This window comes from Zalophus californianus, chromosome 3 (genome assembly GCF_009762305.2).
Source record: "Zalophus californianus isolate mZalCal1 chromosome 3, mZalCal1.pri.v2, whole genome shotgun sequence".
Lineage (NCBI taxonomy): Eukaryota > Metazoa > Chordata > Mammalia > Carnivora > Otariidae > Zalophus > Zalophus californianus.
In genome coordinates, this window is record NC_045597.1 from 34,174,146 (window position 1) to 34,202,042 (window position 27,897).

The following is a 27,897-nucleotide window of genomic DNA, read 5'->3' on the forward strand; positions in this document are numbered from 1 at the left end:
ATCACTGAAATAGTGACAAGATAGCAACCTCAGGGATCTGTAAAGATCGTTTAAATGGAGCATTCATCTGCTCACTAAAGAACAGTTAATTTAAGTAATTTGATTATTTAATATTGATAGAAAAAAACTATCATTTTCCTGTGGAGGAAAATAGAACATTTTTAAAAGTCAGGAACAGTGTGTTTTTTCTAAATCTTGAAAGCTGTCCATGTTTGATACAGTAGTTTATAGATTTCAAGACAATGACATCAAGATTTGTCAAAGAATATTCAGTCCTTTGCCATCTTTAATTTACCTAATTGGTATGAAGTGTTCCCTGTTGAAAGCTTCCTGCATTTTTTATTAAGTGGTCCTTCAACAGCTGTGTTTGGGAATTGAATGTTGCAGGAAGGCAAGAAGGATATTTGAGCTGACTATAAAGTTTTTTTTACTACCAGATAATAAGTATGATCATCATCATCCTTGACCTTTAAGCTCACATCTCCCCCAAAATAAGGCATTAGGGCTCAAAGAGCAAATAGAGATGGCACTTTTTTAAACGTCTGCATCATGTTATTTATAAAAAGTAGGTCATGAACGGCTTTTAAACTGTGTATGTATCAGGTTTTGTAGGAAAGGGGGGATTCTGTAAGGACATATTAAAGGGAATAGATTGAAGTAAATATTATGATTTGGTATGCCTTGTTCATCACAAAGATTAGTAATTATTGTTTTTTAAGAATATTTTGAGATAGTTACATTTTACTTTGCTTATTCATTTTCTAAAGTACTTGCAATGTACCAGGCTCATCACGGAGTCAAGTAAACTATCTCTACCTTGAAGGAGCTTGCAGTCCAGTGAGAAAGGACCAGCAAATAAATAAACAGGTCTACTGAGTGGGAATAATGACCATGTGTCCAGTCATTTAGGCCCTCAGAGATCAAGTGATTGTTCCAGTTTCCTACTACTGAGGAAAACATCCGTATCTTGAGGCAGAACTTGTTCCAGTTGAACGAAGATAACTTTGGTCTTGGGACCAAGTAACGGGCTACCACGCCAGAGCAAGCGTCAGCAAGCCTTTTCTGTGAAGGACCAGCCATGTTAGACTCAGCAGTCTCGGTTACAACCGTAGTACTCAACTCTCCTTGTACAGCGTGAAAGCAGCCACAGACGGGATGGAAGCAAGCATGGCTCCATTCCAATTCAAATTTGAGAACTTTGATGCGTCACAAAACCCATTTGATTTCTACCTCCCCGCCATTTAAAAATCCTTTGCTGACAGCCCAGAGTTTACTGGCAACAGAAGGAAAGGGAGGTTTCTTGGTTCAACAAGGCAGTGGCTAACCTATCTTTCCATGTTTGTTTTCTTGTCTCTCATTTATGAGGAAGGTCTAATTCAGGCAAGGTCAAGATGACCAGAATCCTTATTTTTACCCAGAGCCTCAGTCCTCAGTAATCTAAAATGCTTCTAATGCCAGTTTTTATGCTAAGCAGCGTACATGGACTATTACACTCAAAAAGCCCTGTTGGGTAAGACTCTCTCCACCCCCACCCATTTACTAGATGAGAAGATTAAGGTTTTATGGCCCAGATCAAGTAGTAGGTGACAGGATGGATTTGAATCCAAACTATAATCACTACTTTCTTGTTTCTTGACTTGTGCTATCAAAAAGACATAGCCAGGGAAGCTCCTACCTTTAGGAACTAGAATTCCTCTTATAGCATAGCAGTTATTTAAGTTTATATTGATCCTGAAGCCTGTGTGATTAGGGACTCACTCAACTTCATAATGGAGTGTCTTTAGCAGTGGACCTAGTGACTAACAGGTTTAATGGTTAGTGCGCTGGGGGAGATGATGAGTCAGGTACACAGGAAGAAAAGGTCTTTACAGACTAGCAGTAAAGTTATAAGGTGCAAAAAAGGAAGAAAATGACACAATGATAGTATGTTATTATTTCCTAGGGCTGCATATGAATTACTCCTCCCTTTTGAAGGAGATAATTTTTAAAAGGTGGTTTGTAAATACGAATATGCATTCTCTAGGGGTAAAGAATATTTCTAAAAAATGTATTTATCACTTATACTCCCAACATGAACATAAACATTTTAAAAAACTAGTTTTGTGTCTGCCCAACCCTAACTTTATAAAAGGCCTAAATTTAGCCCTACAGACACTCTGTCGCCTGGTCCCCACTGGTTTTCTTAGTTCTCCCAGGTGCTTATTCCTCTCCCCAGCCAAATTTGAGCTGGAAAAGGATGTCCCTACCCTAGGGGTGGAGATATATCCTGGGCATCCCATGCTTACCCCACTAATAATATGTGATATTAAGATGCTGTGAGTACTACTTTTCTAGTATTTACATTTTTAAAAGTAGTAATTAGAAGAGTTACCATTGGAGCTAAGAATTTGTACACAGAAATGAACGAATCAAGAATGAAAAATTCTGGAAACCTGCTTAATCTCCTTCCTACCTCTTTAATGTTTTATATCCAAGATTTATTTCTTTCACAAAGGTTATAAATTAAATTCATCTGTATAGTCACATTTTTATGTAAAATAAAATAGTACCCTCACAATTCCACATATTCTTAAAACTACTAACTTCAGTGCTGTTGATAAGGTTTACTAATAGGCAGTTCACTGACCCTGTGGGATAGGAGCAAAGTCCTTGTTCTCAAACTTGTTATTGTTAAACACATCAATCCAGGTAAGTACAAAAATATTTATTAATAAAAAATACAGTTGTACTTCAATGAGTTGAAAGTTCTAGGAGCTTTTCTGTTGTTGCCATGTCACTAAATTAAGCCCTTGATTTTTCACATTAAGTGGGGAAAGAAAAAAAGCTAAGCACGTTAGTTGAAGCAACTTTTTCCCAATCACAATCACATTATTGATCCTGTGCATAAAAAATTATGTGAGGAGCCACTGAGTGATGGTCTTTGGTTCTGAGAGGTATTCTATAGACTGTTGCTTTGAGGAGGAGTTGCTGTTTTCATTCAACACCTCTGTGTTACACGGTCTTCCTGTGGGGAAAAAAGAAAATAGTTGCTGCTTGAATAGGACTATTCAAGGGTGCAGCTACCATGTTTTAAAACCTGAATGCAGATTTCCTTATGAATTCTAAAGGGACAGTGAAGATAGGGTTTTCTATAAATCAATATTCTGCATTGAAAAGTCCTTTTCCTATACCCTAATGCTTGCTTACTTTTAAATGAACTATAATCCCACCTCAACAAAATGGAGGAAAAGGAAATTAAGGTGGCCTTCATATTATATCTTATATTCACCTGGAGAGAGTTCTGTTCAGTTGTACACTAGCTGCTGTTTATTGTGTTTATAAACAGATTGGCATATAAAAATCAAAGATTCTCCTGATTACTGCCTAAAATTATGACCGGTTTTCCTCAAATATGCATATATAGTTATAACCATCCTACCTGGAAGGTACAGTAAATGTCCTAGTCAAAAGTATACCTCTGTACAAATACTTAGTAGGTAAGGTATGTTATTCATAGTCTTAAAAGGCTTTTGGATTTTAAGAAAAGAGCCCTTACCTTTGAGAGTTCTTACTTTGATGTGTGGTCTCTCAGTTGTATCATTTTCCTAATAATTAAAATTCTTTAATTTTAACTTTGAAACAATGTTAGAGGCAAAAAAAAAAAAAAACGGTCTTGGCACCCCTATTCCTATTCCCCTTTAGCTGTAAGAAAAGGAGTTCAGGTGCCTGTTCCAAAGTAGGACTAGCTCTCCCTCTCCAAACTCTTAACCTGTCCCATAGCCAAAGAGTTATTTAGGAAAAAGAAGTGTTTTGATTTAAAAACCACCATCTGCTAACTGAAAATAGGATGAGGCATAAACATAATTAAAATTTTAAGCAAAATGGGTGGAAAAAATACTGGGGAAAAAAAACATTTTTAAAGATTTTATTTTTAAGTAATCTTTACACCCAAGGTGGGGCTCGAACTCACAACCCTGAGATCAATTCACATGCTCCACCAACTGAGCCATCCAGGTGCCCATGAAAAAAGTCATATTAAATAAATACTTAGACAACCATATCAAGCTTTCTCTGTTTTTTCCATACCTTTGTATTAAAAACTTGAGATTTATTCTCAACTTCCAAGGTTTGTGCATCACTATCTGCTCCAACCGTATCCATAATATTGCTTCCACAATTATGTGTGTTATAGCCACTATCCATCTGACAGGGAAGATGAAAAAAAAAAACCAAGGATAACATTGCAAATGAATTCACTTATCCACAAAATCTGAGGAACTTTGATGTTTAAGTAAAATTAAAAATACTTATATAAAATGTATTTCTGAAATTATATATTCATATAAAATATATAACAAATATAAAATATTTAAGTGAATCACTACATACTTTTTTTTTAAAGATTTTATTTATTTATTTATTTGACAGAGAGAGACACAGTGAGAGAGGGAACACAAGCAGGAGGAGTGGGAGAGGGAGAAGCAGGCTTCCCGCGGAGCAGGGAGCCCAATGCGGGGCTCGATCCCAGGACCCTGGGATCATGACCTGAGCCGAAGGCAGACGCTTAACGACTGAGCCACCCAGGTGCCCCTATATACGATTCACAAGTGAACAATACAATGTATTATTTAATATTGATCATACTGAATTAAATTTAAAATACAGAAATATAAGAGGTAGTTCTATATAGAACTGGTTGTTCTTCAAAGTAGTCACTGTATTACACCATTCCTTTGGATAAAATACGTCTTGTAGTTTCCTTTAGAATCTGAACAAGGCACTATGAACCTGCTTTCCTGTTACTGTGTGATCACACCCAGCAGATAAAAGTGAGGATTATAATCAACTTCTTCCAATTCAAGCTTTACCAAGTTTGTCTCTGAATAGCTTGGTTTTATCTCTAAGTAGGATTTACCTAAAAGGCATGCTATCTTTAAGAGTATTCAAGATAATTCACATTTTTTAAAAGGTCAGTTACATTATACTCACACCCATTGTTGAAATACAAACTTAGTTTCATAATAATACCACATATATAATGGCTCTAGATGTTAGTTCAACTTTTCATTTAATTAATTGTAGCATTCTCTAGGACGTACTGTTGCAAGCCCTAAGTGAAAAAAGGGATTCTGACAAACTTCAGTTTTGGTACATAGAGAATAAATACTTATTGAGGTCCTAAAAAGGTGCCCCGGCCTGTCTGGCACTCTCCATCTTACCATCCTTACTTTGTCCTTACAGCAATCCTATAGACTTCACAGCTGAGGAAGCAGAGGTTCAGAAAGGTGGCCTTTCACAGGGTTGGACAGAATGAGGTGATAAAGAGCTGAGGCTCCCACGCCCCTGTCCATGACACACACTACATCTACCTGCACAGTGCTGAGCACCAAATGACACCAAACCCCGTGAGGGACTCACTCTGCACTTAAACTCTTTCCTGCCAATTAGGGTCAGAGGAAAGGAAAGGACTGTACTTTTGTCTCCATCACAAACAGTAGAATAGCCTAGAAAGTGCATTCTACCATAATCTTCAGAAAAATGTTTCCAGTTTTCAGGGAAGAATGCATATGTGTTCACTACTGGGAGTCATGTTCTATTTGAACAAAAACCCTTGTGACACGTAAAAGAAGAATCTCCCACTATGTTCCAGAGGGAAACACCTGGCTCTGTTACCATTCCACAGCTATTTGATCAAAAACGAATTATCAGATAGCTCCCAGAAAATCTGACAATTACTTTTCCTTTTATCACCAGTGCCAAACAACTGGTTTATACAACTCAACAGTAATGCATAACTGAATATATCAAGGGAAAAGTTAATACAGCAGGGAGCAGGACACAGGAAGAGAAGAATCAATGGGCGGCCCCATAAGATGGCGGCTGACCCCACTGGCTCTCATGTAGACCACTACTTAGGGGGATGCCTACCATGAACCAACCAGACAATATACATCATCTCGTAACTCCTCACAGGCATCGAAATTGGCATCAGCAACATTTTAGAGCTGAGAAAGATGAGGGCTATAAAAGATTAAAAAGTCATGCTCGGCTTGCTGTGAAGTGGACCTTGCCTTAAGATCCACGGCCTGTAAATGACAGAATTCTAATTCAAGTTTAGTTCTGAATGCAATGTAGAGCTTCTTCCACCTGGACTACACTACCTATAAATGGTGTTTTTACTGCCAATCATCCTACACACTGTTACTGTATTTTTCTCCCACATAAATCAGATGTGGTCTTTCAGAAACATTCCAGGCTCAGGTTCACGACTGGCAAGCACTGTGGCTTATAATGCATTCCCATGCAACCAGGCCTCAGCACTTCTCGCCCTTCGCTCACCACCTGCATCCGCCTCGTCCTCTGTGCCTCTTGCTTGCCACCTGTCACAGAAGTCTTTGTCGCCCATTACCTAAGGGAGTGTTTAGGAATTGTAAGTATACTCACATGGACTCGACTCACAATGATCAAACTATTATCCTACAATCCTCTTATTATCCCCATTTTAAATAAGAGGGAACAAACTCAAAGAAGCTCTCACTTCCTGAAACTGATAAAACTGAGCTAGGAAATAAACTGAAAGCTGCCGCTTTGCTTTCTCAAGCCCAAGCTCTTTTTTTTTTTTTTTTTTTAAGATTTTATTTATTTGACAGAGAGAGAGACACAGCGAGAGAGGGAACACAAGCAGGGGGAATGGGAGAGGGAGAAGCAGGCTCCCCACCAAGCAGGGAGCCCGATGCGGGGCTCGATCCCAGGACCCCGGGATCGTGACCTGAGCCGAAGGCAGACGCTTAACGACTGAGCCACCCAGGCGCCCTAAGCCCAACCTCCTTAAAGCCATGTTAGCCCCCAGCTACAAATATATGTACCCACATCCATCCCAGCCCCCTACCCTTGTCCCCCTATGAAAATGGAAGGGTTACTTGTGCTAATCCTCCTCCCAGAGCTCTAGATTCTATCCCATCTCGCACACCTCAGTTCCTTCATGTATAAAATGAATCACTATTTTACAGATTTTATTTATTGCATCTGCTGTAAAGCATCATGGGGATTAGATTCTAACTGTAAAATACTTGCCCTGATCTCTGGTATGTGAAAAGGATACATAATTGATACCTATTATTAATAATTATCCTGCCCAATTTTTAGTTTTGTTCTTTTTACTCTTCTCCCTCTCAACTTAAAATATGCTAGTTTCTCCCATCTAAAGTAAAAACAAAGTTAAAAAAGAAACTACAAAAAGATCTTGGACTTTAATGTTCTTCTCTAGCTATGACAACCCTTCCCTTTACAACAAAGGTTCTTCAAAGAGTTATCTACACAGAGTTTTTCAGGACTTCACCTTCTTTACCCTCTTTCCATTCACTTTTCACCACCCCACCTTGAGGCTGCTCACTCACCAAATTACTTCCGTTATTAATTCAACAGCCACTCTTCAAGCCCTCTATTCCTTGCTTTTACTTTAACAGCACTAACTAACCATTCTTTCCTTAAAATGCTCCATGACACTATGCTTTCCTCATGTCCCTCTCTCCCCTCTGGTTGGCCCTTCTGTCTCCTCTGGGGGCTCTGCTTTCTTTACCAAACCCTTGACTTTTCCTCAGGGTTCCAAACACTGATGGGCTCACTGTTCTCACTTCATACAGTCCCTCTGGTTGAACTTACCTATACATTCATTGTTATTATTCCACAAATATTTAACAAGCAGCTATTACACATAAGCTCTGGGATAAACAAAAACATCCATGACTACTCGATAAATGGTCTGAATGGAAACAATGCAAAGTGTACATGGAATTATGAAACCATATAATGAGATCTGGCTTGGCTAGTGTGATCAGGGAGGGCTCCTTTTAGGATGTGATCATTAAGTTGTGAACTAAGAAACGAATAGGAGTTAAACAGGTCAAGTGGGAGAGATAGGAATTCTAAGCAGAGTGAGGAAAGGCTCTTTTTAACAAGAAGGAAGATGGTTATTTAAAACTCTGGAAAGCTAATGTGACTGAAACAAAGAGAATGAAGGGAAACAAAATGAAGCTGACGAGTAAGGCAAAGGTCAGACCACTGGATGCTTTGCCAGCCATGCTACAGATTTTTAAATGAATACCAAAAGCCAAAACAAAGCCCCTCCACCCCCAAAAAGCCTTAGAAGTTAATGATACGCAAACAAAAATGAAATAAAAAATATAGAGGAAAGATTTTTAAAAATTGTAGAATTAAAAGGAAATTCCAGAAAGAAAAGTGAAAGTGAGAGAGGAGAAATCCAAGATATTATTCAAAAAAAGATCCAAGAAGGGAAGGGCACTCTCCTGAGTGCCCAGTAGTATGGACGAAAAGATACCCACGCCAAAGAATCACTGAAATTGCTGAACACTGTTGACAAAGAGAAGATCCTATACATGTCCAGGGGTGGGTAGAAAAAGATCATATACAAAAGATTAAGTATTAAAATGGTTTCAGATCTCTCACCAGCAATAATGAAGTAGAATCAATGAAACAATGCCTTCAAAGTCTGAAGGACAATTATTTCCAAACTTTCATGTGAGAGAATGAAGAATACATGATTAGACATGCAGTATCTAAAAATGTACTCCACCTCACAAAGCTACCAGAAAATGTGTTCCAGTAAAGTGAGAGGTAAACCAGGAAAGACAAGAATGTAATACAGAAAACAGGAGAGAGAACATAGGAGAGGTGAAGGGAATTCCCAGTCTGAAGGGATATTCTGGGATGACAGCTTATACCACACATGGAAGCCAACCAGTCCACAATAAAGCAAGTCAAAAGGCCCTGGGAAAATATGGCTGTCTTCAAGTGGTTAGAAGCTGCCTTTGTGGTAGGAAAATAAGAATGTCTGAAGTTTTTAAACTATTAAATGTTCTACCAAAGGTAAATATTATTATGATACGGCCCAAAGGGTCAAACTGAAGCTGACTGGTAGATATCAGACAGAACCATATTTTAGTTCAATATAAGGAAGAGGCTTGTGATGATAAGAGAAGCCCGAAAATGGATTAGAATACCCCTGCAGACACTCAAGCATAGATTGGATGACAATTTAGTAGTGAAATAGGCTTCCAATTGGTAGTTGAGTTAGATGATTAAAGTGTATTTCAACGAAAGCATTTTGATTCTTCTATAAATGCTCTGGGAAAAAAAAGGCAGTGAGGAAAAAGGAGAGGAAAAGAAGTTAACAATACCTTGAAGGCTAAGTTTGATGTAAGTGCTTTCTCTCTTAGGAACCAAATTTAGAAGCTAACACATATAAAAGTGATTCTAGTGTATTTTTTCTGAACAAAGATCCTAGAAGTCAGGAGAGACAATACAGACTAAAAACATGAGCAGATGATTATATTTAATTTTGGGTCATTTAGAAACCCTCTGTGAGTTTTAAATTTTAGCATTCCAAAACTGACAGCACTAAAACATTATAGGGTGGTGGGAGAATTAAATGAATGACTACATATAAAGTGGCTGAAAAAGCACCTGACACACTGAAACACTGTGTACATGTTAGCTATTACCATGAGTCAGCACAAACTCGGATTCAAGAACGTGAACTCTAAAGCCATACTGCCAGGATTCAAATCTTGGCACCACTGCTTGCTACCAATGGAGGTAATTTACTTAACCTCTCTGACCCTCAGTTTCCTCATCTGTAAAATGAGGATAATAGTTCACCTATTTCACAACAACCCTGTGAAGATTCAATAAATTAACACATGTAAAGTGTTACTCAGAATAATACTCAGAATAATGCCTGGAAAAAGGTAAGAGCTACATAAGTGCTAGATGTTGTTACTATAAAATGGCAGGTAAGAATTGCCTTTCTGACTATTTTAAAGTTCTTTCAAAATTCTCAGCTCAAAGACTATGGCAATTAATGAATGAGAGAGAGATGAATCCTGAGAAGTTGCCTGACCCTAGCACTCTATAAAAACAGAGCAGCTTAATTTTTCTGCTCTCATCTTTCCCTATTCCAAATAAGTACCAGTGAATGTGAATATTAAATATGTAACATCAGTCCCAATTAAAAGAAACTAACCCTCTCAGTGTCACCATGGATTGATATTTTTAAAAAATATTATATTATATACATACACACACACATACATATAAATTATATTATATAATACTACAGTCCTCACAGTTAACCTATTTTCTTAGTACAATCTCAGAAAAACACAGAATAAGGGACAAAGTAAAGGACTCTAGACTATTAAAATTTCTTACCTGAATGTTACTGTTTTCACAAGGAATGACACTACTTTCTGCAAGAGGTGACATGCATATATGAGAGTTTTCAATACTGAAGGCAATCCCACTCACAAAATCAGTCATGGGCAAACTCCCATTATCAACCGGCTCCTTAATCCAAGTGTTCTCATCTGCTATTTCTATAGGATCAACCATATCCACAGTGTTGTTCTCCTTCTCACTTTCAACATCCTGCAACAGTGCTAACTCTTTCTCAGAAGTACTGGATTGATTCTGTGTAATAGACATGGCAGTCACTACCAAATGTGTGCCATGTGCAGAAGTGTCACTGGTCACCTGCCGCAGGTGTACTCCACCCGTGTCCATGGCTGGTGATGAGGAATCTGTGGAAGGAAGATTCACCTGATCTTCTTCATCTTCCCCATGAGCCTCGAGAGCGAAAGGTATCCGAATCAGGGAGGTCCGATACTGAGTACCGCCTGTGCACATCTCGAGTCTCATAGGAGACCAATTCTTAATTGGTGAGCAGCCATCTATATAAGGACTTCTGATACATGGGTTAGTAATTCCATTAGAATTTGTTGTTCCAGCCGAATTATCAGGAGAATGAAAAGTAAACTTCCTTTGTTCTAAAAGATTGGAAGGGAAAAATTCTATCATAAAAACATGCAAATGGAAAAGACATTATTAAGTGTTTTAATGCCAGAAAAATTGGATTTCTGGAACACTGTACTGTTTACTGAAGTGAAATTTTGGTGTTACAAACAACAGCACAAATGAATGTGTCTCAGTAAGCAGCATAAGACTCTTCAAAAAGAATTCCTCTGGCATTTCCTTCTAATTAAACAAAATAATTTACTTCCTGAGAATTATTTCCTCATAAACATATTGCTCCTATAGTAATAGTGTTCATATATGAAGAAGATACTGGACAATCAGTCGAGAGCTACAAATTAATAGTTGTACCCAGTAAATGAAAGCAGCTAAAAACCTTGTAAAATACTATAAGCAATGTTAAAAGGCAAGCAAAAAATTGTAAAATAATATTTGCAATAACAAAGAGCTTAACAATGGTAATCAAAACGATAAAAGTGCTTTAAAATATAATACTTTTTATAACTTCACCGGCTTAACAAAAAACAGAAGTTTAAAAAAATGGGCAAGAGCCCATAAACAATCCTCCCAATGGCAAATAAACATATGAAGTGGTCAGCCACATAAATAATAAAAAATATGGAAGTTGAAGCAATAAAAAAGCATTTGTTTAACGAAAACAGTGAAGTACAAACTAAGAATCCCTCCGCCAAAATAAAGGACCAATAAATATCTGGAAAGAGTTCAACACCATCATAATCAAAGATACAAAAATTAAAGCAGTAAGAGACATCTTTGTAATATAACAAATTAAGAAACACCACAAAGAATGGTGATACCAGTGCTTCTATATGGGAGAAACTGACTTTCTTACGTACTACTGACGAAAATTTCAATTGGTACAACCTTTTATAAAGAAAATTTGATAAAATTCATCAAGATCCTTAAAAACATTCACCTCCTTTGACCAAATAATTCCACTTCTGAGAATTTAACCTAAAATACGTACAATATATACACAAAAATAATTTTGATAAAAAAATAGAAACAATCTAAATGTTCATCAATGGTTGAAAACAAATGATACATTCATGATCAATGATTCAAAATCATTGTTTCATACAATAATAAAGGATTTGAATGACCTATGAAAATATTCATAATACAGTACTTTGTGAAAAAAGCAGACCACAGAACTACGGTGTGTGCGTGTCTATCTCCAAACAAAAGTACATACGTATTTATGCAAAAGTACATATACATAAATAAACACTAACAAAAGTAGTTTTCAGGTTTCCAATTTTATTATGAATAGCTTTTTATTGTAATTTTTTCAAAAGGAGTTAAAATTTTATTCCAGAGAAACTAACATACTGCAAAGAGGAATATGTAAATTTCCACACACTAAATTTACCTTAAAAGTCTTACTGAAACAACCGTATCTTTACAAAATAGGAATATCTGATTACAAAGTCTGAACCTACAGGTCAGAAGGCACACAGAAACCAACTTAACTCTAAAACTGCCATCTTTCTTTGATTCCCTTTACAAGAATGCTTGATATAAATAACTGCTAATCAGATGACTGGTGTTTAATACTAGCGTAGAACTTTGTCAAGAATCCAGGTTTTGAAGGTAAATTGTTCCTTTTGTAAAAAAGCCAGTTTTTAAATTTTAGAAGATTAGTGGTCATTTAGAACTCTACAGTTAGAACAAGCTAAAAAAGAACCTCTTTAGTAACAAATGTTGGTAAATATAGAAACTGAAATTAGGTACTTTCTTATGAGACATACCCGAGAGTGGAGTCTTTCCTATCTGAAATGCAATTGGTGAGAAAGTGGGTGAAGAAAGAGGTGAAGGGCTGGTTCTACTTCCCAAGCTGTATTTTTTTGCACTGCCCTGAATAGGGCTGGAAGAAAACTGCCCCTGTGATAAAAATAAATAAAATTATACGGTTCTCTTTCTCAATTTGTTACACCATATGCTATTTATTTTCATCTTCAAAACACGTTTACCAAGTAGGTCATATAAACTTTGGTCATTCACCAAAAGGCAAGGCATCTTGTAACAAGAACAATTAAGACTGTTGGAAAAATTTTGAAATAGAGTATGTTAGTCAAAATAAAGTATAAATGCAGTGCTTAAACACACCATTCTATCTCAGATACGCAGCTGTTTATGAACAACTTTCAATTACATTACTCCATTAATGTCAATCCAGCTGTGGTGTACTGAAAACCTTACACAGCTCGGAAAACAACTCACGCGGAAAGTCCTTGAGACTCATGATTAATCTGGCCGTCCTGGACACCTCTAACTACAAAAATGGAGTCTAACCAAAGCATTCCTGACTAATAACAAAATGTGAACCGGTCTCACCCCTCATGAAATATAAAACCCCAAAGCAACCATTCCTTGCGGACAAAACGAGCCTCGAGACCCATCTCTAGCAAAACTACAGTACACTTTTCATACACTTCTTACCGAACTCGGAGTCTGCACAGGGCTCCTACACCGCACTGGAGATAAATCTATTGAATAAAAAACCTCAAGGGAGGCTTGAGCACCACTGCGAGGACTTCTGGGAGAAGCTGGAGGTAAGGAGTCAGAAATACTCCCATTGCCATCTAAAAACAGCTTTCTTCTGAGGGACGAAGAACTGAGGTTTCCAGGAGACTGATCTGAAAATTCATCAGCTCTAAAATAGTCACCTATATTTATTAACAGAATAAAAGGCAAAGCTAGTCATTTTGAAGAGCAATTACGCTTCAGTTACATGATTTTAAAAAAAAAAAAAAGCATGTACTATTAGGATTTTGTTCGAAAAGAGGGCAAAGTTTAATTGCATATGTAACGTCTGAAATCTGAAATTATTCCTTCTTTTTTGAGTACTTCAGTGTTAGTGTAGGTAAAATCAATAAGATGTGCTGATGAATAGTTCGTGTCTATAGCAAAATTCATTATGACAAAAATGCTCATCAGGCCAAGTTATAGAAAAAGAAATTTTAGGACGGTTTTCCCACTTCTTTAGAAAGAGACATTGCCACCTATTTCCATTTACAAAAAGCCATCAAAACAAAACCTTCTATCTAAGTTATTAAAGGTTTAAACAAATACGATACTTACCTAATACATTTTCTAAATTAAAATCCACAGGAAGAGACAGCAATGTCTGACAAGCAGCTGGAAGCAAGCAGATAAATAAATACAAACGTGGATAAATCAATGCAAGCATATTACATGCAATTTAGCATGTGCTTCCCAATCAACCATCTCCCCATGATGTTCCAGCCAAATTGAATTATTTCATTTATGCATTCTATTAAAAACATGCCACCCTTCTATAAACAGTTTCCCATACCTTCCAGCTCTGATATAAACCTGTTAACGGTAAGAGTTAACTTCTGGTTGTACTGCTGGCGCTGGAATCAGAAAAGCCAGCCTCTACAGCTGACCCCTGAACAAGATGGATTTAAACTGCATGTGCATGTTTTTCAATATCTACAGTACAGTACTATAAATTTAGTTTCTCTTCCTGAGAATTTTAACGTTTTCTTCTAACTTACTGTAAGAATACACTACATAGTACATGTAACATACAAAATACATGTTAATTGACTATGTTATCAGTAAGGCTTCCAGTCAACAGTAGGCCATTAGCAGTTAATTCTGCAGGAGTAAAAAGTTGTATATGGATTTTTGAGTGCATAGGGGGCTGGTACCCTTAGCCCCCATGTTGTTCAAGGGTCAACTCTATTTGGGGATGGATTTCCTAATTATTCACAAATTTTCAGAAAAATGCTTTCCAAAACCAGAAATTGACTCATGCTTCAAACAACAACAACAACAACAACAACAACACACACACTACTGCTATTTCTAAAACATGGAGGGACATATCTAATTGTTTTTAAAAATTAGCTCTCCATGGAGTGCTTGGGTGGCTCAGTCGTTAAGTGTCTGCCTTCGGCTTAGGTCATGATCCCAGGGTCCTGGGATCGAGTCCCACATCAGGCTCCCTGCTCTGCGGGAAGCTTGCTTCTCCCCCTCCAACTCCCCCTGCTTGTGTTCCCTCTCTCACTGTGTCTCTCTCTGTCAAATAAATTAAAAAAAAAAAAATTAGCTCTCCTATAGCTCATTCATAATTAAACAATTTCAACTCCAGAGTGTTATCACAAAAACTGAATTTAAAATCAAATGTAGTTTAATGTGGAACAGGCTTCATTTCAGAGTATATTTATACTCACCATTGCTTTTCTCAGAATGGATGGTCAGTTTTCTTCCAATTGGAGATTCACTAGTTATATTAATACCTATAAAACATTTTAAGTGTCAAATCTTATATTTTATTTTTTTATTTTAATTTTTTTTAAAGATTTTATTTATTTATTTGACAGAGACACAGTGAGAGAGGGAACACAAGCAGGGGAAGTGGGAGAGGGAGAAGCAGGCTTCACGCGTAGCAGGGAGCCCGATGCGGGGCTCGATCCCAGGACCCTGGGATCATGACCTGAGCTGAAGGCAGACGCTTAACAACTGAGCCACCCAGGCGCCCCTGAAATCTTACATTTTATATTCTCCATTTACTTTAAGGGTGACCTTTTCCAGAGTAAAAAAATAAACAAAGTGAAAACTTTCATTTTATAACACTTTTAAAATAAGTATCTGCATATATAATAATTTGGCATGTTTCTGTTAGTTTTTTAATTTTGAAGGAGCACAGAGATAAAACTTGAAGGATTACCACAGCAAATAAAGGGGCACCAACTAACAGTTTTTAAGGAAAGTATGGTTACTCTGTATTATGTCAATCTTAAAAGACTGAGGTTGCATGGTAGTCAACCTCAAAGTCCTCAAACAGATCCTCTGTTGCTTAATGCTTTTGCAAAATGGGTTATATAAATTGTCTGAATTAAAATGGCAGATCATTTCAACAGAACCTAAAATTTGATAAAACTATGTTCAGTTTCTTTTCATAACAGGAACCAAAAGTAGGGCTGCAAATATTTTTTTTAATTGAAAATTAATGACTACTAAGTTTTGTAACTTGAAAATCCATGAGATAAAAAAACACAAATGAGGGAGAGAAGAACCATGAGAGACTATGGACTCTGAAAAACAAACTGAGGGTTCTAAAGGGGAGGGGGGTGGGGGGATGGGTTAGCCTGGTGATGGGTATTAAGGAGGGCACGTTCTGCATGGAGCACTGGATGTTATACGCAAACAATGCATCATGGAACACTACATCAAAAACTAATGATGTAATGTATGGTGATTAACATATAATAAAAAAAAGAAAAAAACACGCACAATGACAAAAAATGACCAATATAAACAAAATAAAAGGAAGGAGAGGCAAGGAGACAAAAAACAAACAAACAAAAAGGCCAGAAAGCTTAAAGAACATTACAGAATAAAGACTAGTAATCTAATAAACTTAAATAAATAGGTGAATGAGTAAGTGGGTGGATGGGTAAATAAAGTCACCTAGTAAATATTGTCAGCATGAGTAAAAAAATAAAAAAGAAAATTCTACGTTTGAATGCTTTCTTTGCTGTAAGCACTGTGACCTTCTATAAAGCAAATGTAATCAAGGTACTCTGCTTCAGAAAACCCTGTAACGTCCTTGGTCTTCAGGCTAGAGTCCATAGACCTTAGCATCGTAGAAAGCCCTTTAAAACCTTGTCTGTCTCTAGCACAGTTGCCCTCCAACTAAACACTATTTATTTGAGCACCTAAAAAAAACCAGGTTCTCTCTCACGTTTAGGTATTTCTCATACTATTCTGACTTTTCTCCCTCATTTGCTGAGTCTGGCTAATTAGGTCTCAGCTTAAATTATCTTCTACCAGGATGCCTTCCCTGACCTCCTTAGATCAGAAAGACACCGAATGCAGCACTATTATGCTTTTCAACTCTATTGCAAGTGTTTCCTTGGTTGCTTCCCCCAGAAGGACTTCTTAAATAAACTTAGAACACAATCAAAGGAGAAAAAAAAAAATTGATGGATTTGATTACATCAAAATTAGAATTTCTGTGCAACCAAAGACATCAAGAACAAAAACAGCATACATATGACAGGATGGGAGATGGTATATGAAATGTTTAGAACCAATATAACTTTGTTAAACAAGGTGTCTTAGAAATTACCAAGAAAAAAAAACTCCAATAAAAATATAGCCAATAAATTATAAATAGGTATTTTATAAGAAAGGAAATTTCAAAGACCATTAGTATATAAAGAAACGAAAATTTTAACAATCATTTAGAATGTGAAACAACCCATTAGGAATGACAAACATTTTTTATCAGATAAAGGGCTAGTATCCAAAATCTGTAAAGAACTTATCAAACTCAACATCCAAAAGCAATAAATCCAGTCAAGAAATGGGCAGAAGACATAAACAGACATTTCTTTTTTTTTTTAAAGATTTTATTTATTTATTTGAGAGAGAGAGAATGAGAGATAGAGAGCACGAGAGGGAAGAGGGTCAGAGGGAGAAGCAGACTCCCTGCCTAGCAGGGAGCCCGATGTGGGACTCGATCACGGGACTCCAGGATCATGACCTGAGCCGAAGGCAGTCGCTTAACCAAGTGAGCCACCCAGGTGCCCATGAACAGACATTTCTTCAAAGAGGATATACAAATGGCCAACAGACACATGAAAAAATGCTCAACATCACTCATCATCAGGGCAATACAAATCAAAACCACAACGAGATACCACCTCACACCAGTCAAAGTGGCTAAAATTAACAAGTCAGGAAACGACAGATGTTGGTGAGGATGTGGAGAAAGGGTAACCCTCCTACACTGTTGGTGGGAATGCAAGCTGGGGCAGCCACTCTGGAAAACAGGATGGACGTTCCTCAAAAAGTTAAAAATAGAGCTACCCTACAACCCAGCAATGGTACTACTAGGTATTTATCCCAAAGATACAAATGTAGTGATCCGAAGGGGCACCTGCACACCAATGTTTATAGCAGCAATGTCCACAATAGCCAAACTATGGAAAGAGTCCAGATGTCCATCAACAGATGAATGGATAAAGAAGATGTGGTGTATATATATACAATGGAATATCACTCAGCCATCAAAAAAATGAAATCTTGCCATTTGCAACGACATGGATGGAACCAGAGGGTATTATGCTAAGTGAAATAAGTCAATCAGAGAAAGACAATTATCATACATTATCACTCATATGTGGAATTTAAGAAACAAAACAGAGGAGCATAGAGGAAGGGAGGAAAAAATAAAACAAGACAAAATTACAAAATCAGAGGAGACAAACCAAAAGGGACTCTTAATCAGAAGAGACAAACTGAGGGTCGCTGGAGGGGAAGTGGGTAGGGGGGGTGAGGTAACTGGGTGTTGGGCATTAAAGAGGGCATGTGATGTAATGAGCCTCGGTGTTATATACAACAGATGAATTACGGAACTCTCTCTTTTTTAAGATTTTATTTATTTATTTGACAGAAAGAGATATAGCGAGAGCAGAAACACCAGCAGGGGGAGTGGGAGAGGGGGAAGCAGGCTTCCCGCGGAGCAGGGAGCCCGATGTGGGGCTTGATCCCAGGATCCTGGGATCATGACCTGAGCCAAAGGTAGATGCTTAATGACTAAGCCACCCAGGTGCCCCTGAACTGTACCTCTGATACTAACAATACCCTATATGTTAATTAACTGAATATAAATAAAATTAAATTTAAAAAAAAAAGGAAAGGCAAACATTTGAAAGGTGGATAATGCCAAGTGCTGGCAGGGATGTGGGGACACAGGAATCCTAGGCACTGCTGGTGGTCATGTAGACTGTGCAGTCATTCTGGAGAAGGGGGCCACTGCATAGTCAAAACAGGTAAACACACAGTCTATACGCTAGCAATTCTCAGCCTATGTGTATATTCCAAAGAAATTCTCACTCAAGTCCATAAATAAAAACACATGAGGATATTCATTGAAGTACCTTGCTGCACAAGTATTAAAAATAGTAAAAGTTAACAGTATAAGCCAATGTGAATAAACAAAACCATTTTTGCCTGTGCCCACCTGTAAAAAGACCATATAAGAAGGTTGATTCACCTTGTCAAAAATCAACATGAAGAGTTAGGGGGAAAAAAACTAGTGTCTATGAAAATGTCACCCTGGACAGAAATTTTAGAGCTGGGAGAGACAACTATGTAGTTCACCTCCTTTATTTTATAAATAAAAAGCTGAGGTCTAAAGAGACCGAATAATTTGATCAAGATCACCCTGTAGGTTTATACTAGCAGGAGGTCTCCAGCTCAGGTCTCCACCCACTACTGCATGCTACCTTCAGTTTGTCACGGCTGAGTATACAGACTCCAACTGAAAACGTCTAGTTGTGACTCCAGGTTCTACCACTTTTATCCTCTTTGTAATCCTGAACAAGTGCTGTAAGCTTTCTAAAACTAGGTTTTCTCATCAAATGAGGCCAATAATAGTACCTCCCTCAGGTGAGCTGTTGTAAGGAATTACTGAAAGCACTTAGCACTGTCTGGCACATGGAGAGTGCTCAATCCATTTTACCTATTATTGTGTTTTTGATAAAGGATGGAACAGTCCTTCTTATACTGAGGGCATAATTAATGAACGCTATATAGAAGAGTAGGCAATTTCACTGAAATGAGCCTATATATACAAGTGATTCTCGAACATGGCTCATAACTCAAAGGACAGTGAGAGCGAATAAAAGATAACCATTTCCTGAAGGCAGAAAAATAAAAGATTACTGGTTTGTCCTTCAATTTCCTTATTAATTTTGCATATAATCAGCTATATAATACTGCCCTAGAGGTCAAGTGTCCATACTTCCTCTACCTTTATAAGAAATCAGCAAATTAGCAAAAAGCAAAGCAATTTAAGAATTTCATTTTAAATTTTAACCTTGAAAATTAGGCAGAAATTACCAGCAACTCAGTTCTTGATTCAATACCAACTATTTCTGCATCAATGGATCCTCTATAACCATAACTGATATTCACAACGGTCATGAGGAAGTTTAATTCAGAACAAAATGGCCAAAAATAAGAATTCAGTACATTTTAGTCACATTTTCAATTGTAAACTCTAAACAGCTTTTTTGCCGTTGACACACGTTACATTAGTTTTATGTGCACAACATAGTGATCTGACAACTCTACACAACTCTGTATGTTATGCTCTGTTTACAAGTATAGCTACCATCGGTCACCACACAGCGCTATTACAACATCACTGACTATATTCTCTATGCTGTGCCTTTTATTCTCATGACTTGTTCATTCCTTACCTGGAAACCTGACCCTTAAAAGGTTAAATCGTCCAGTATCCAGAAATCTAACATGTATCAAGCTCCTACCAAAGCAGATAAGCTGACACTTCACTATATATTGCTTTATATTCACTGAGTTTTATGATTCTATAATTTAATAATTTTTATTCATATGATTTTTAGTACACTCACATTTACTGGAATGATACTCTGAAAGCTGTTTCCCTTCATGATCAGTCCAGGGAGAGGGTACAATGACATCTTTTGTGAAAAACTAGAAAAATTAAAGTCATACAATTAGGTATAATTCCCCCCCCAATACAAACAAGTACCCATGTTATTTTCAAATAATCATCAAACATGTTACATAGACTTTATAGTTAGTTACATTTAAAAATTTTAATACTTAAAAGCACAAATGACTAAAGGTAAAATAGAAGAAATGTAAAGTACATATAAAGAGAAATGTTAATACTTCAGCCACTAAAATTTAAAACTTGCAAATTAATCTAAGGGCATTAATCATAGAAATACTTTTAATTCCTCCCAATTTTTTTGGGGGGGGAGGGTGCAGATGACAAAAGGGAGGAAGAATAAGGAAGAAATAAATGGAAATAGATGTATACAAGTAAGCTAGTATGAATGGTGTGCTGGCACAGGCTTATCCTGGCTCTCAAGACCGAATTATTAAATTTTCTGGAATTTTGTGCATCAGTTGTTAAAGCCAATGTTAAAAACTTGTAAACTTACAAATAAATATATAAAACAGAAAGGTAACAAAAGCCCCAACTCATGACTCGCTAATTATTGGGCACTCCCCAGTATCGGTGCTCCTGAGATTGATCATGTCTTCTGCATCAGCATGGTGGCCCTCCCACACACACTACTCTCCCACTTGCCCTCCTTTTACCATCCGGTAACATCACAGCAGTAACTTGAAACTGGCCATGGCTGGAGTACTTACATTAGAGAAAACAGCAGTCACTAAAAACCGTGCTCCTCCCGCACCCAGAGAGCCAGCTGTTAAACATTTACAGTACACCACTGGCCAGTACACTCAAACGGAGATAAGAGCATTTGGATACAGGTCTTTCCTTTTTTCATTCCAGATATAAAATAAAGTCTAATACAGGATTTTTCCCTTCCCTCTCTCTGTTTTGGGACGAATTCAAAACATTTACTTTTCTTTCTTTCTTTCCTTTTAAAGACTTTTCTTTTCTTAAGTAATCTCTACATCCAATGTGGGGCTCAAACTCACAATTCTGAGATCAAGAGTCTTAGTCTTATGTTGTAAGGACTGAAGCAGCCAGGCATCCCCAAAACATTTTCTTTATATTTTGCTATACATATGGTAAAGAACAATTTCCTCGACATGAGGAAAGATGTAAAAAAAAAAAAAGAGGGGGAGGGGGCAGGAATTACGGTAAGTATAATTTCCAGAAAAAATATAAAGGACCCACCAACTAACGAAGCAACGTATTTAGTTCACTCAAAATGAAAAACACATAAATCCAAATTAACAAGATGAAATTTTTTAAGTGATAATACAAATTAAGGAGCTGAATAATAACCAGTATTGCAGACATGAGAAAACAGCAAGTGTCATAATGTGGCCAGGAGTAAAAATTGCTATCACCTTTTGGGAGGGCAGCATGGCAAAATTTACCGAAACTGAAAACACAAAGCCTCTGACTTAGCAAGTATGTTGCAATTACATAAAGATATATGTACAAGTGTGTTCACTGAAGCATTATTTGTGACAGAAAAACACCAAACACAACCTAAATATCTATCAGTAGGGGCTGAGTTAGGTTATGACACATTCATAAAAGGAATCCTATGCTGTTACTAAAAATCAGTATGCGCTAATAAAAAAATCTAAGAAACATTATTAAGCAAAAAAGCAAGATGCAAAACAATATGAGAATGGTGATCCTATTTGTTAAAGGTCATTTGCTGTTATATACATAAAATTAATCTGAAAGTATAAATGTCACATAGTTATTTTTAGGAAGATGGGAAACAAGCAGCTCTTCATTTTCATTTTATAATTTTTCTTTGAAGTCCAAATTTTGTTTTGTTTTGACTATCTGCATGTATTTATTCTTTCAAAAATTTATACATTTGAAAATATTTCATTTGTTTCTGATATATTAACTTGTTTCTGATACACTGACCCTAATTTTCGCTCCGACCTCATCTTCTTAAATTTTCTGCTGAATTTCCCTTTAAAACTGAGGATTCTAAAGGGAAAGCATATTTTCTATTTTTAGTATATGTGCTGCCGAAGTGAGCACAAGCATATTTTCTAAAATGTTGGGAAAGGGGAGCCAGTCTGGAGAATATTCAACTGTGGTGGAATCAAGTGATTGGATCAGAATGAGAATTCTGAAGTTACTACATAAAGAAGTATAATGTCTGGGAGGAGTAAAGTACATGCAATGGTTTTTGAAGAAATATGCTGTATCTGAAACACAAGAAGACAATACCAACACTAGAAAAATAAGTGTAGGAGGGGCCAGAGCATCACTTAATCTCTACACAGCATAGCTGAAGTCTTCTGGGGTGCAGAAGAGCCAAATGTAGCTAAGGAATAGAGGTGGGTAGAGGGGGGCTAGCGAGGGAAAAAGGAAAAAGAGATGTTGCCATGACATAAAGACTCTCTGGGAAATAACTAGATAGATAACCCTGGCTTGCACTCTAAGAGGAGATCATCAAACAAAGCTGCAAAAAGTGAAAAACGTAGTTTATTATTTTTATTTAAAAAAAACCCTACATTTGTAATCTACTTTTTTCTATGTTTTAGTAAGGTATTTTATTTCAAAAATTCAGAGCATTAACAATAGACGATAAAACCATTGCCAATGCCAATCTAGAATTTCAAGGTCTGAAAATATTCAACTTTCTCTACATAAACTCAAAGTTGAAAGAGAAGTTTGTACTCATTGGTACGCTGAAGGCACAAGGAAGACAAACTGGCTAGGCCCTGAGAATGAAAAGATAAATGAAGTACAATATTGGCCAAAAAAAGAATGTAGTCTAGGGGAGAGAAGCACTAAACCAGTCATTACAGTATCATAAGAGCACTATGACAGGCACCGGCGTAGCGGAACAACACTGGTCTTACGGGAGCACAGAGGGGCGCCAGACACAGCCGGGGACAGGCCAGATTGGTGGCGATGGGGGATAGTAAAGGATTTGAAGGAAGTCATCCTAAAAGGGGTGACTGGCGCGCAGAGTTGATGCTTAACTGGCTTATGATCAGTAACGGTTTTAAGTTACCTCTTCAATGGCTTTTTGTCTTTTGTCTTCCACATCTTTATCTATTCTATACAGAGATAAAGAAGAAACATAACCATGCCATTACTTCAGCTGATTGAACATTTAAAATAATAAGCTTTCAAAGAAATAATTTCCTCCTGTTGAAAACTGGCAAATGTTAGGCTCATTTTAAGAGAAAAATTGATGTCTTAGCACATTTAGTAAATGACAGCATTTAGGTATTTGGCATTGTGCTGGTAGGCTTACTTCCCTCTTTTCCGTTCAGTTTGAATGGAACAGTATTTTCTGTTCAAGGGCTTACGTTGATATTAATTTTTAAATTACTATTAACAACATAAAGTAATTTGAATAAACTTTGTCCTTTAACCATCATAAATTAAGAAGTATTTCATTCCACAGGAATCTAAAAATTGTCCAGATTCTCTTTCTTCTGTTATAGCAAGCTTATCATAGCTATAATTTTAGAATCAACTTACTCTGAAATAGAAGAAACTATCATCCTTACAGTTCTGAACAAAGAAGCAAAAATATTAATTATGAAATAAAATAATGACAATATAGAATTCTGTCCAAATGATTTTTTTTCACTTTGATACAATATGCAATTACAGCAACACAAATTCATCAGCTACAGGTTTAACACAAAATGTCGGGTCTCGAGCACAAGGCATAGACTTGCCAAGGACTAAGCAGCTAGCCTTAGAGGACCACTTTAATCTGTCCCAAGGGAGAGTATTTGCTTTCTGTTAATAAATTGGTAAAACACTTCTTTTTACAACAATTTAAATGACTGTCTCTCAAAATTTTTCACGTACATTATTTGTGGCTTTAACAAACCTTATATAAAAATGTACGTTTCACAAATTAAAATCAAGTGAATTTTTCAAGTAAGGGAACGATAAGAAAATAGACTACAATGATAATCCACATATCTCAGTTTCAACAATAGCCATTCTGGGGACAAATAACTCAGTTCTCTTTATCTTCTCATGCACATAAGCCAGGTCAAAATGACAGTGCATAATAATAACAGCATATAGTATTTAGTAAGCTCTGATTTAATATCACCTCATTCAGAAACATTTTCTGCTTCATCAGAGGGCCTTTAAGAACCTGAAATATTCAGGCAATTGCTAGAAGCAGTGAATTGCTTAGTTTAGGCAAATATTGTAGAACCTAATCAAGGAAGGTTCTCAGAAGTCATACAGAACAGAGTATCCTGACCACTACACCAAAGAACACCAGCATGATGCATGTAGGTTACAGGAATATCCTGAACGGATCCTGAGTAGGGGATCTTTACCTATAAGTATATTCAACCTTTGGAGTTTCCTATCTCTCTTCACTTAAGAACATGTTATTATACTTAAATACAAAAAAGGAAAACTTACCGAGAATGACTTAAGTATAAAGCTTGACGATGAATGTCTTCTGGGTCTATTTCTACAGGATTTATTACAGCTAGTTGATCAATAGACCATCTAAATTTCCCTGGAGTCTTAACAAAAGAAAGTGAACCTATGAGTAAAAGCAAACTAAAATAGTTCATCAAAATTCTAACCAATGTCAGCTTCAAAAATAATGTGAATGGTTATAATGCAAAAGTATTTCAAAGCTTGTATTTTAAAATTTGGCTTTACCACTAAATTAAATGGCAAATGGTAATCAAATCACACTAAATCAACTGACTGGACTATATTTTAAAATATCCAAATCTTCCATCTGGGTGATTTTTAAAATTGCATAATAATGGGGAAAAAATCACAGTAGAGTAATAAAGGTATAGAAATTCCATAATTAATACTCATCAGTGATGCAACATACCCACATAAAGGTAAAAATCTCTTACTAGAGTTATCAGAGGTCTTTACTTTCACTAAGAATGAACTGAAATGAAATGAAGTCCTAACTACAAAATTGCCTGCAAAAGCTCATAAAATAGTTCATCCTTAAAATAATTATGAATGGTAATCACTGCTGCTTTTCTGCATTCAACTATCCAACTGAACCAAAAATTTACCCAAATCCTAATCTGTAATTCCGAATGCATTTTTGACGAAATCAGGCTTAAAAATCCAACATCCCACACATTCTGGTTTTGAGGATTAAGTTGCAGCTAATCTCTTATTTATTCTAGATTAACAGAGAACTAAAATTTAATACAGTTCAATCAAAAATCATGAGGTCAGATTTACAACTCAATATAAACTGCATAACTGTAAAACTTTACTTGCTCGTAGTTTTAGTGGATATGAAGTATAGCATAAACAGCAATGTACTTTGCCATTTTTCTAGGTAATTTACTAGGTTAAAAGATCATACTTCAAAAGAACTCCAGTGTAGCAAATAAAAGTAAAAATAAGCTAAAGCGATAAAGTCTTCCCTAATCTCCAAAACAGCACTTTCCTTTCCATATCACCCTTAATCACCTTAGCCACTAATAGCACATATATTGTTTTGAAGTTGCTAGATTAGTTATGAGTTTTCCTTTAGAGTAGATGTTGGCTTCTTTTTATACAATCTGCAAGCTAAAAATGGTTGGAAAATTTTTTAAATTATTATTTTATGACATGTGAAAATTACATGAAATTCAAATGTCCATAAAGAAAGCTTTATTGAAACACAGCCATGTTTCATTGTTTACATATTGCCTATGGCTGCTTTTGTGATACAAGGCAGAGGTGACTAGTTCTAACAGCAACAAGATGACCTGCAAAGCCTGAAATATTTACTGTCTGGCCCTTGACAGAAAAAGTTTGCTGACTCCTGCATCAGAATACAAGCTCCTTGACAGTTTGTGTCTAATGACCCTGACTTCTTCTCTATGCCTAGTACTTTATCTAACACAGCAGCATTCAGATAGATTTGCTGAATAAATGAGAATAGATAATTAGATGATACAGTGTCTCCTCGAATACAGTATTAGTAAATATGTCATCAATCATAGTATCTAGCTACACCCAGTTGCAGGAAGCCAACACATTATCCACTGAAAGAAAAAAAAGAGAAATTTTAACTAAAAAAAAAAAAAAAAAACTACCTAACTTATTTTTAGCTCAATCACTACACTATAGTGAACATTACAACTAAAAAAGCACATTCCAGGCATATGTGCTCCAGGATAAATTTCTCCCTTCTAAAGAAAGATGTGTACATTTAAAATAATTTGTATATACTAGTCAAGAATAACTTACTGGTAATTTCGCTGATTTAAAAACAGAAGGACTGGAGAGAGTTTGTTCATGGAGATTAGAATAATCACCAGGACTTTCGAAAGGATTCAAAACCGGGATCCTTCCTGGAGTTTCCGGTGTTATTTGCATTCTTGATTCTTTGACATCTCCCATAGCACAGAGAGAAAACTAAAAAAAAAAAATAAGTATGAAAAATAACACCACAAAGTTCCACATTCATTTTGACAACTAAAATGTATTCAACAAACATATTTCGCAAAAAGAACTCAAAATCTAACGCTCTTGGGTCTTTTTTTTTTTTTTTTTTTACAGTTTACAAAGAGGCATCACATATATTTTCTAAAGTGATCCTCCAAATAACCTTTAAAGCTAGAGAGATACGGTATTAGTGATAATCATTTTGCAGAAGATTTCGGCTCAGAGAAGTTAAGTGGCACATAAGTAGCAGTCAATCACATATGAATGAGTTCAGGTCCGCTTTCGGGCAACTAAACGTTATAGCAGACACAAAACTCTTTTCAACTAAAAGACTTCTACCTATAGTTTCCTTATTCATTATTTCAAGTCTCTAAAGACTCTGAACATCCTTCGGATATCCCAGCAATTGCCTATTAAACTACAGTTGCTAAACAACAATTATTTGTAGCAAGAAAATACGTGACGACGAAGCTTGTGCACGGGTGTCTTTCTTCCACTTTAGCCCCCCTCAAAGAAGTATGACTGATTAGGACTAGGAAATTAACCGCCTCCTTTGGTTGCCTCTCCTCAAACATCCTCGTTTTCGCCAAGAAGCCCAGGGAAGAAGGCCAGACTGCATTACTTTCAGTCAAAGGGGGATACGACTAGGGAGAAAGAATCTACTTCTTGAAAGGCTGAAGCAGCTGGCTTTCCCTGGGTGAACTGCAGAGGTGGACACTCCCGCCAGTGTCACTCCCAACCCTACACGATCACTGCTTGGCGCCCCCCCCACCCCGTCGCACCTAGTCCCTCGCTGCGCCCATTCACCCCGGGCACAGTGGGCAGGTGGGTCGGGAGAAAGGAAAAGTGAGCTCTCCAATTCAAGACAGGAGGAAAGGCCAGGGACTACAAAGAACGTACCTAGTGGTGTGCATAAAAAGGAAGCCCCCCCAATAGGCGACTCCAGGGCGCTCCCGAGGGGCCAGGTCAGCTCCCACGACAGGCATAGACTCTTTAACTCCCCGCTTCCGCGCTGTCTTAGGCCAACCAGGGCACGGGCCCTGTGGGGAACTGGCCAATCGCGTCGTACCGCTGTCCGCGAACCAACCAATCGCATCGAGGCCGCGTAGTAAATTCGAATGGCAACTCCTCGCTTCGCATTCCGCGCAGAGTAACGAGGCTCC

At 36.9% G+C, this 27,897-nt stretch overlaps 1 protein-coding gene across 4 annotated transcripts; it reads right to left on the minus strand.

Moving 5' to 3' along the window:
• Positions 1-53: 53 nt before the first annotated feature.
• BORA (BORA aurora kinase A activator) lies at positions 54-27,808 on the minus strand. 4 transcript variants are annotated; one of them, XM_027588676.2, is made up of 12 exons: positions 27,635-27,808; positions 26,537-26,704; positions 24,734-24,840; positions 23,343-23,388; positions 20,253-20,334; positions 15,036-15,101; positions 13,915-13,971; positions 13,273-13,499; positions 12,582-12,714; positions 10,210-10,823; positions 4,066-4,182; positions 54-3,004 (listed from the first exon to the last, which is right to left on the minus strand). In XM_027588676.2, the coding sequence occupies exons 2-12, from the start codon at positions 26,687-26,689 to the stop codon at positions 2,978-2,980; spliced, it is 1,629 nt and encodes a 542-aa protein (XP_027444477.1). In that variant the 5' UTR covers positions 26,690-26,704; positions 27,635-27,808; the 3' UTR covers positions 54-2,977. The 4 variants fall into 4 exon arrangements, with proteins under 4 accessions (XP_027444477.1, XP_027444478.1, XP_027444475.1 ...); XM_027588677.1 differs by lacking the exon at positions 54-3,004 and adding an exon at positions 3,017-3,584 and having other exon boundaries at positions 10,597-10,823; XM_027588674.1 differs by lacking the exon at positions 54-3,004 and adding an exon at positions 3,017-3,584.
• Between the last annotated feature and the right edge of the window lie 89 nt (positions 27,809-27,897).

Coding starts and splice junctions, on each gene's coding strand:
- BORA (XM_027588674.1), bottom strand. CDS start 26,689: ATGGGAGATGTCAAAGAATCAAGAATGCAAATAACACCGGAAACTCCA. Junction 4,183..10,209: donor GTGAAAACAGTAACATTCAG/GTAAGAAATTTT, acceptor CTTCCCTGTCAG/ATGGATAGTGGCTATAACAC. Junction 3,585..4,065: donor CTCAAGTTTTTAATACAAAG/GTATGGAAAAAA, acceptor TTTAATTATTAG/GAAAATGATACAACTGAGAG.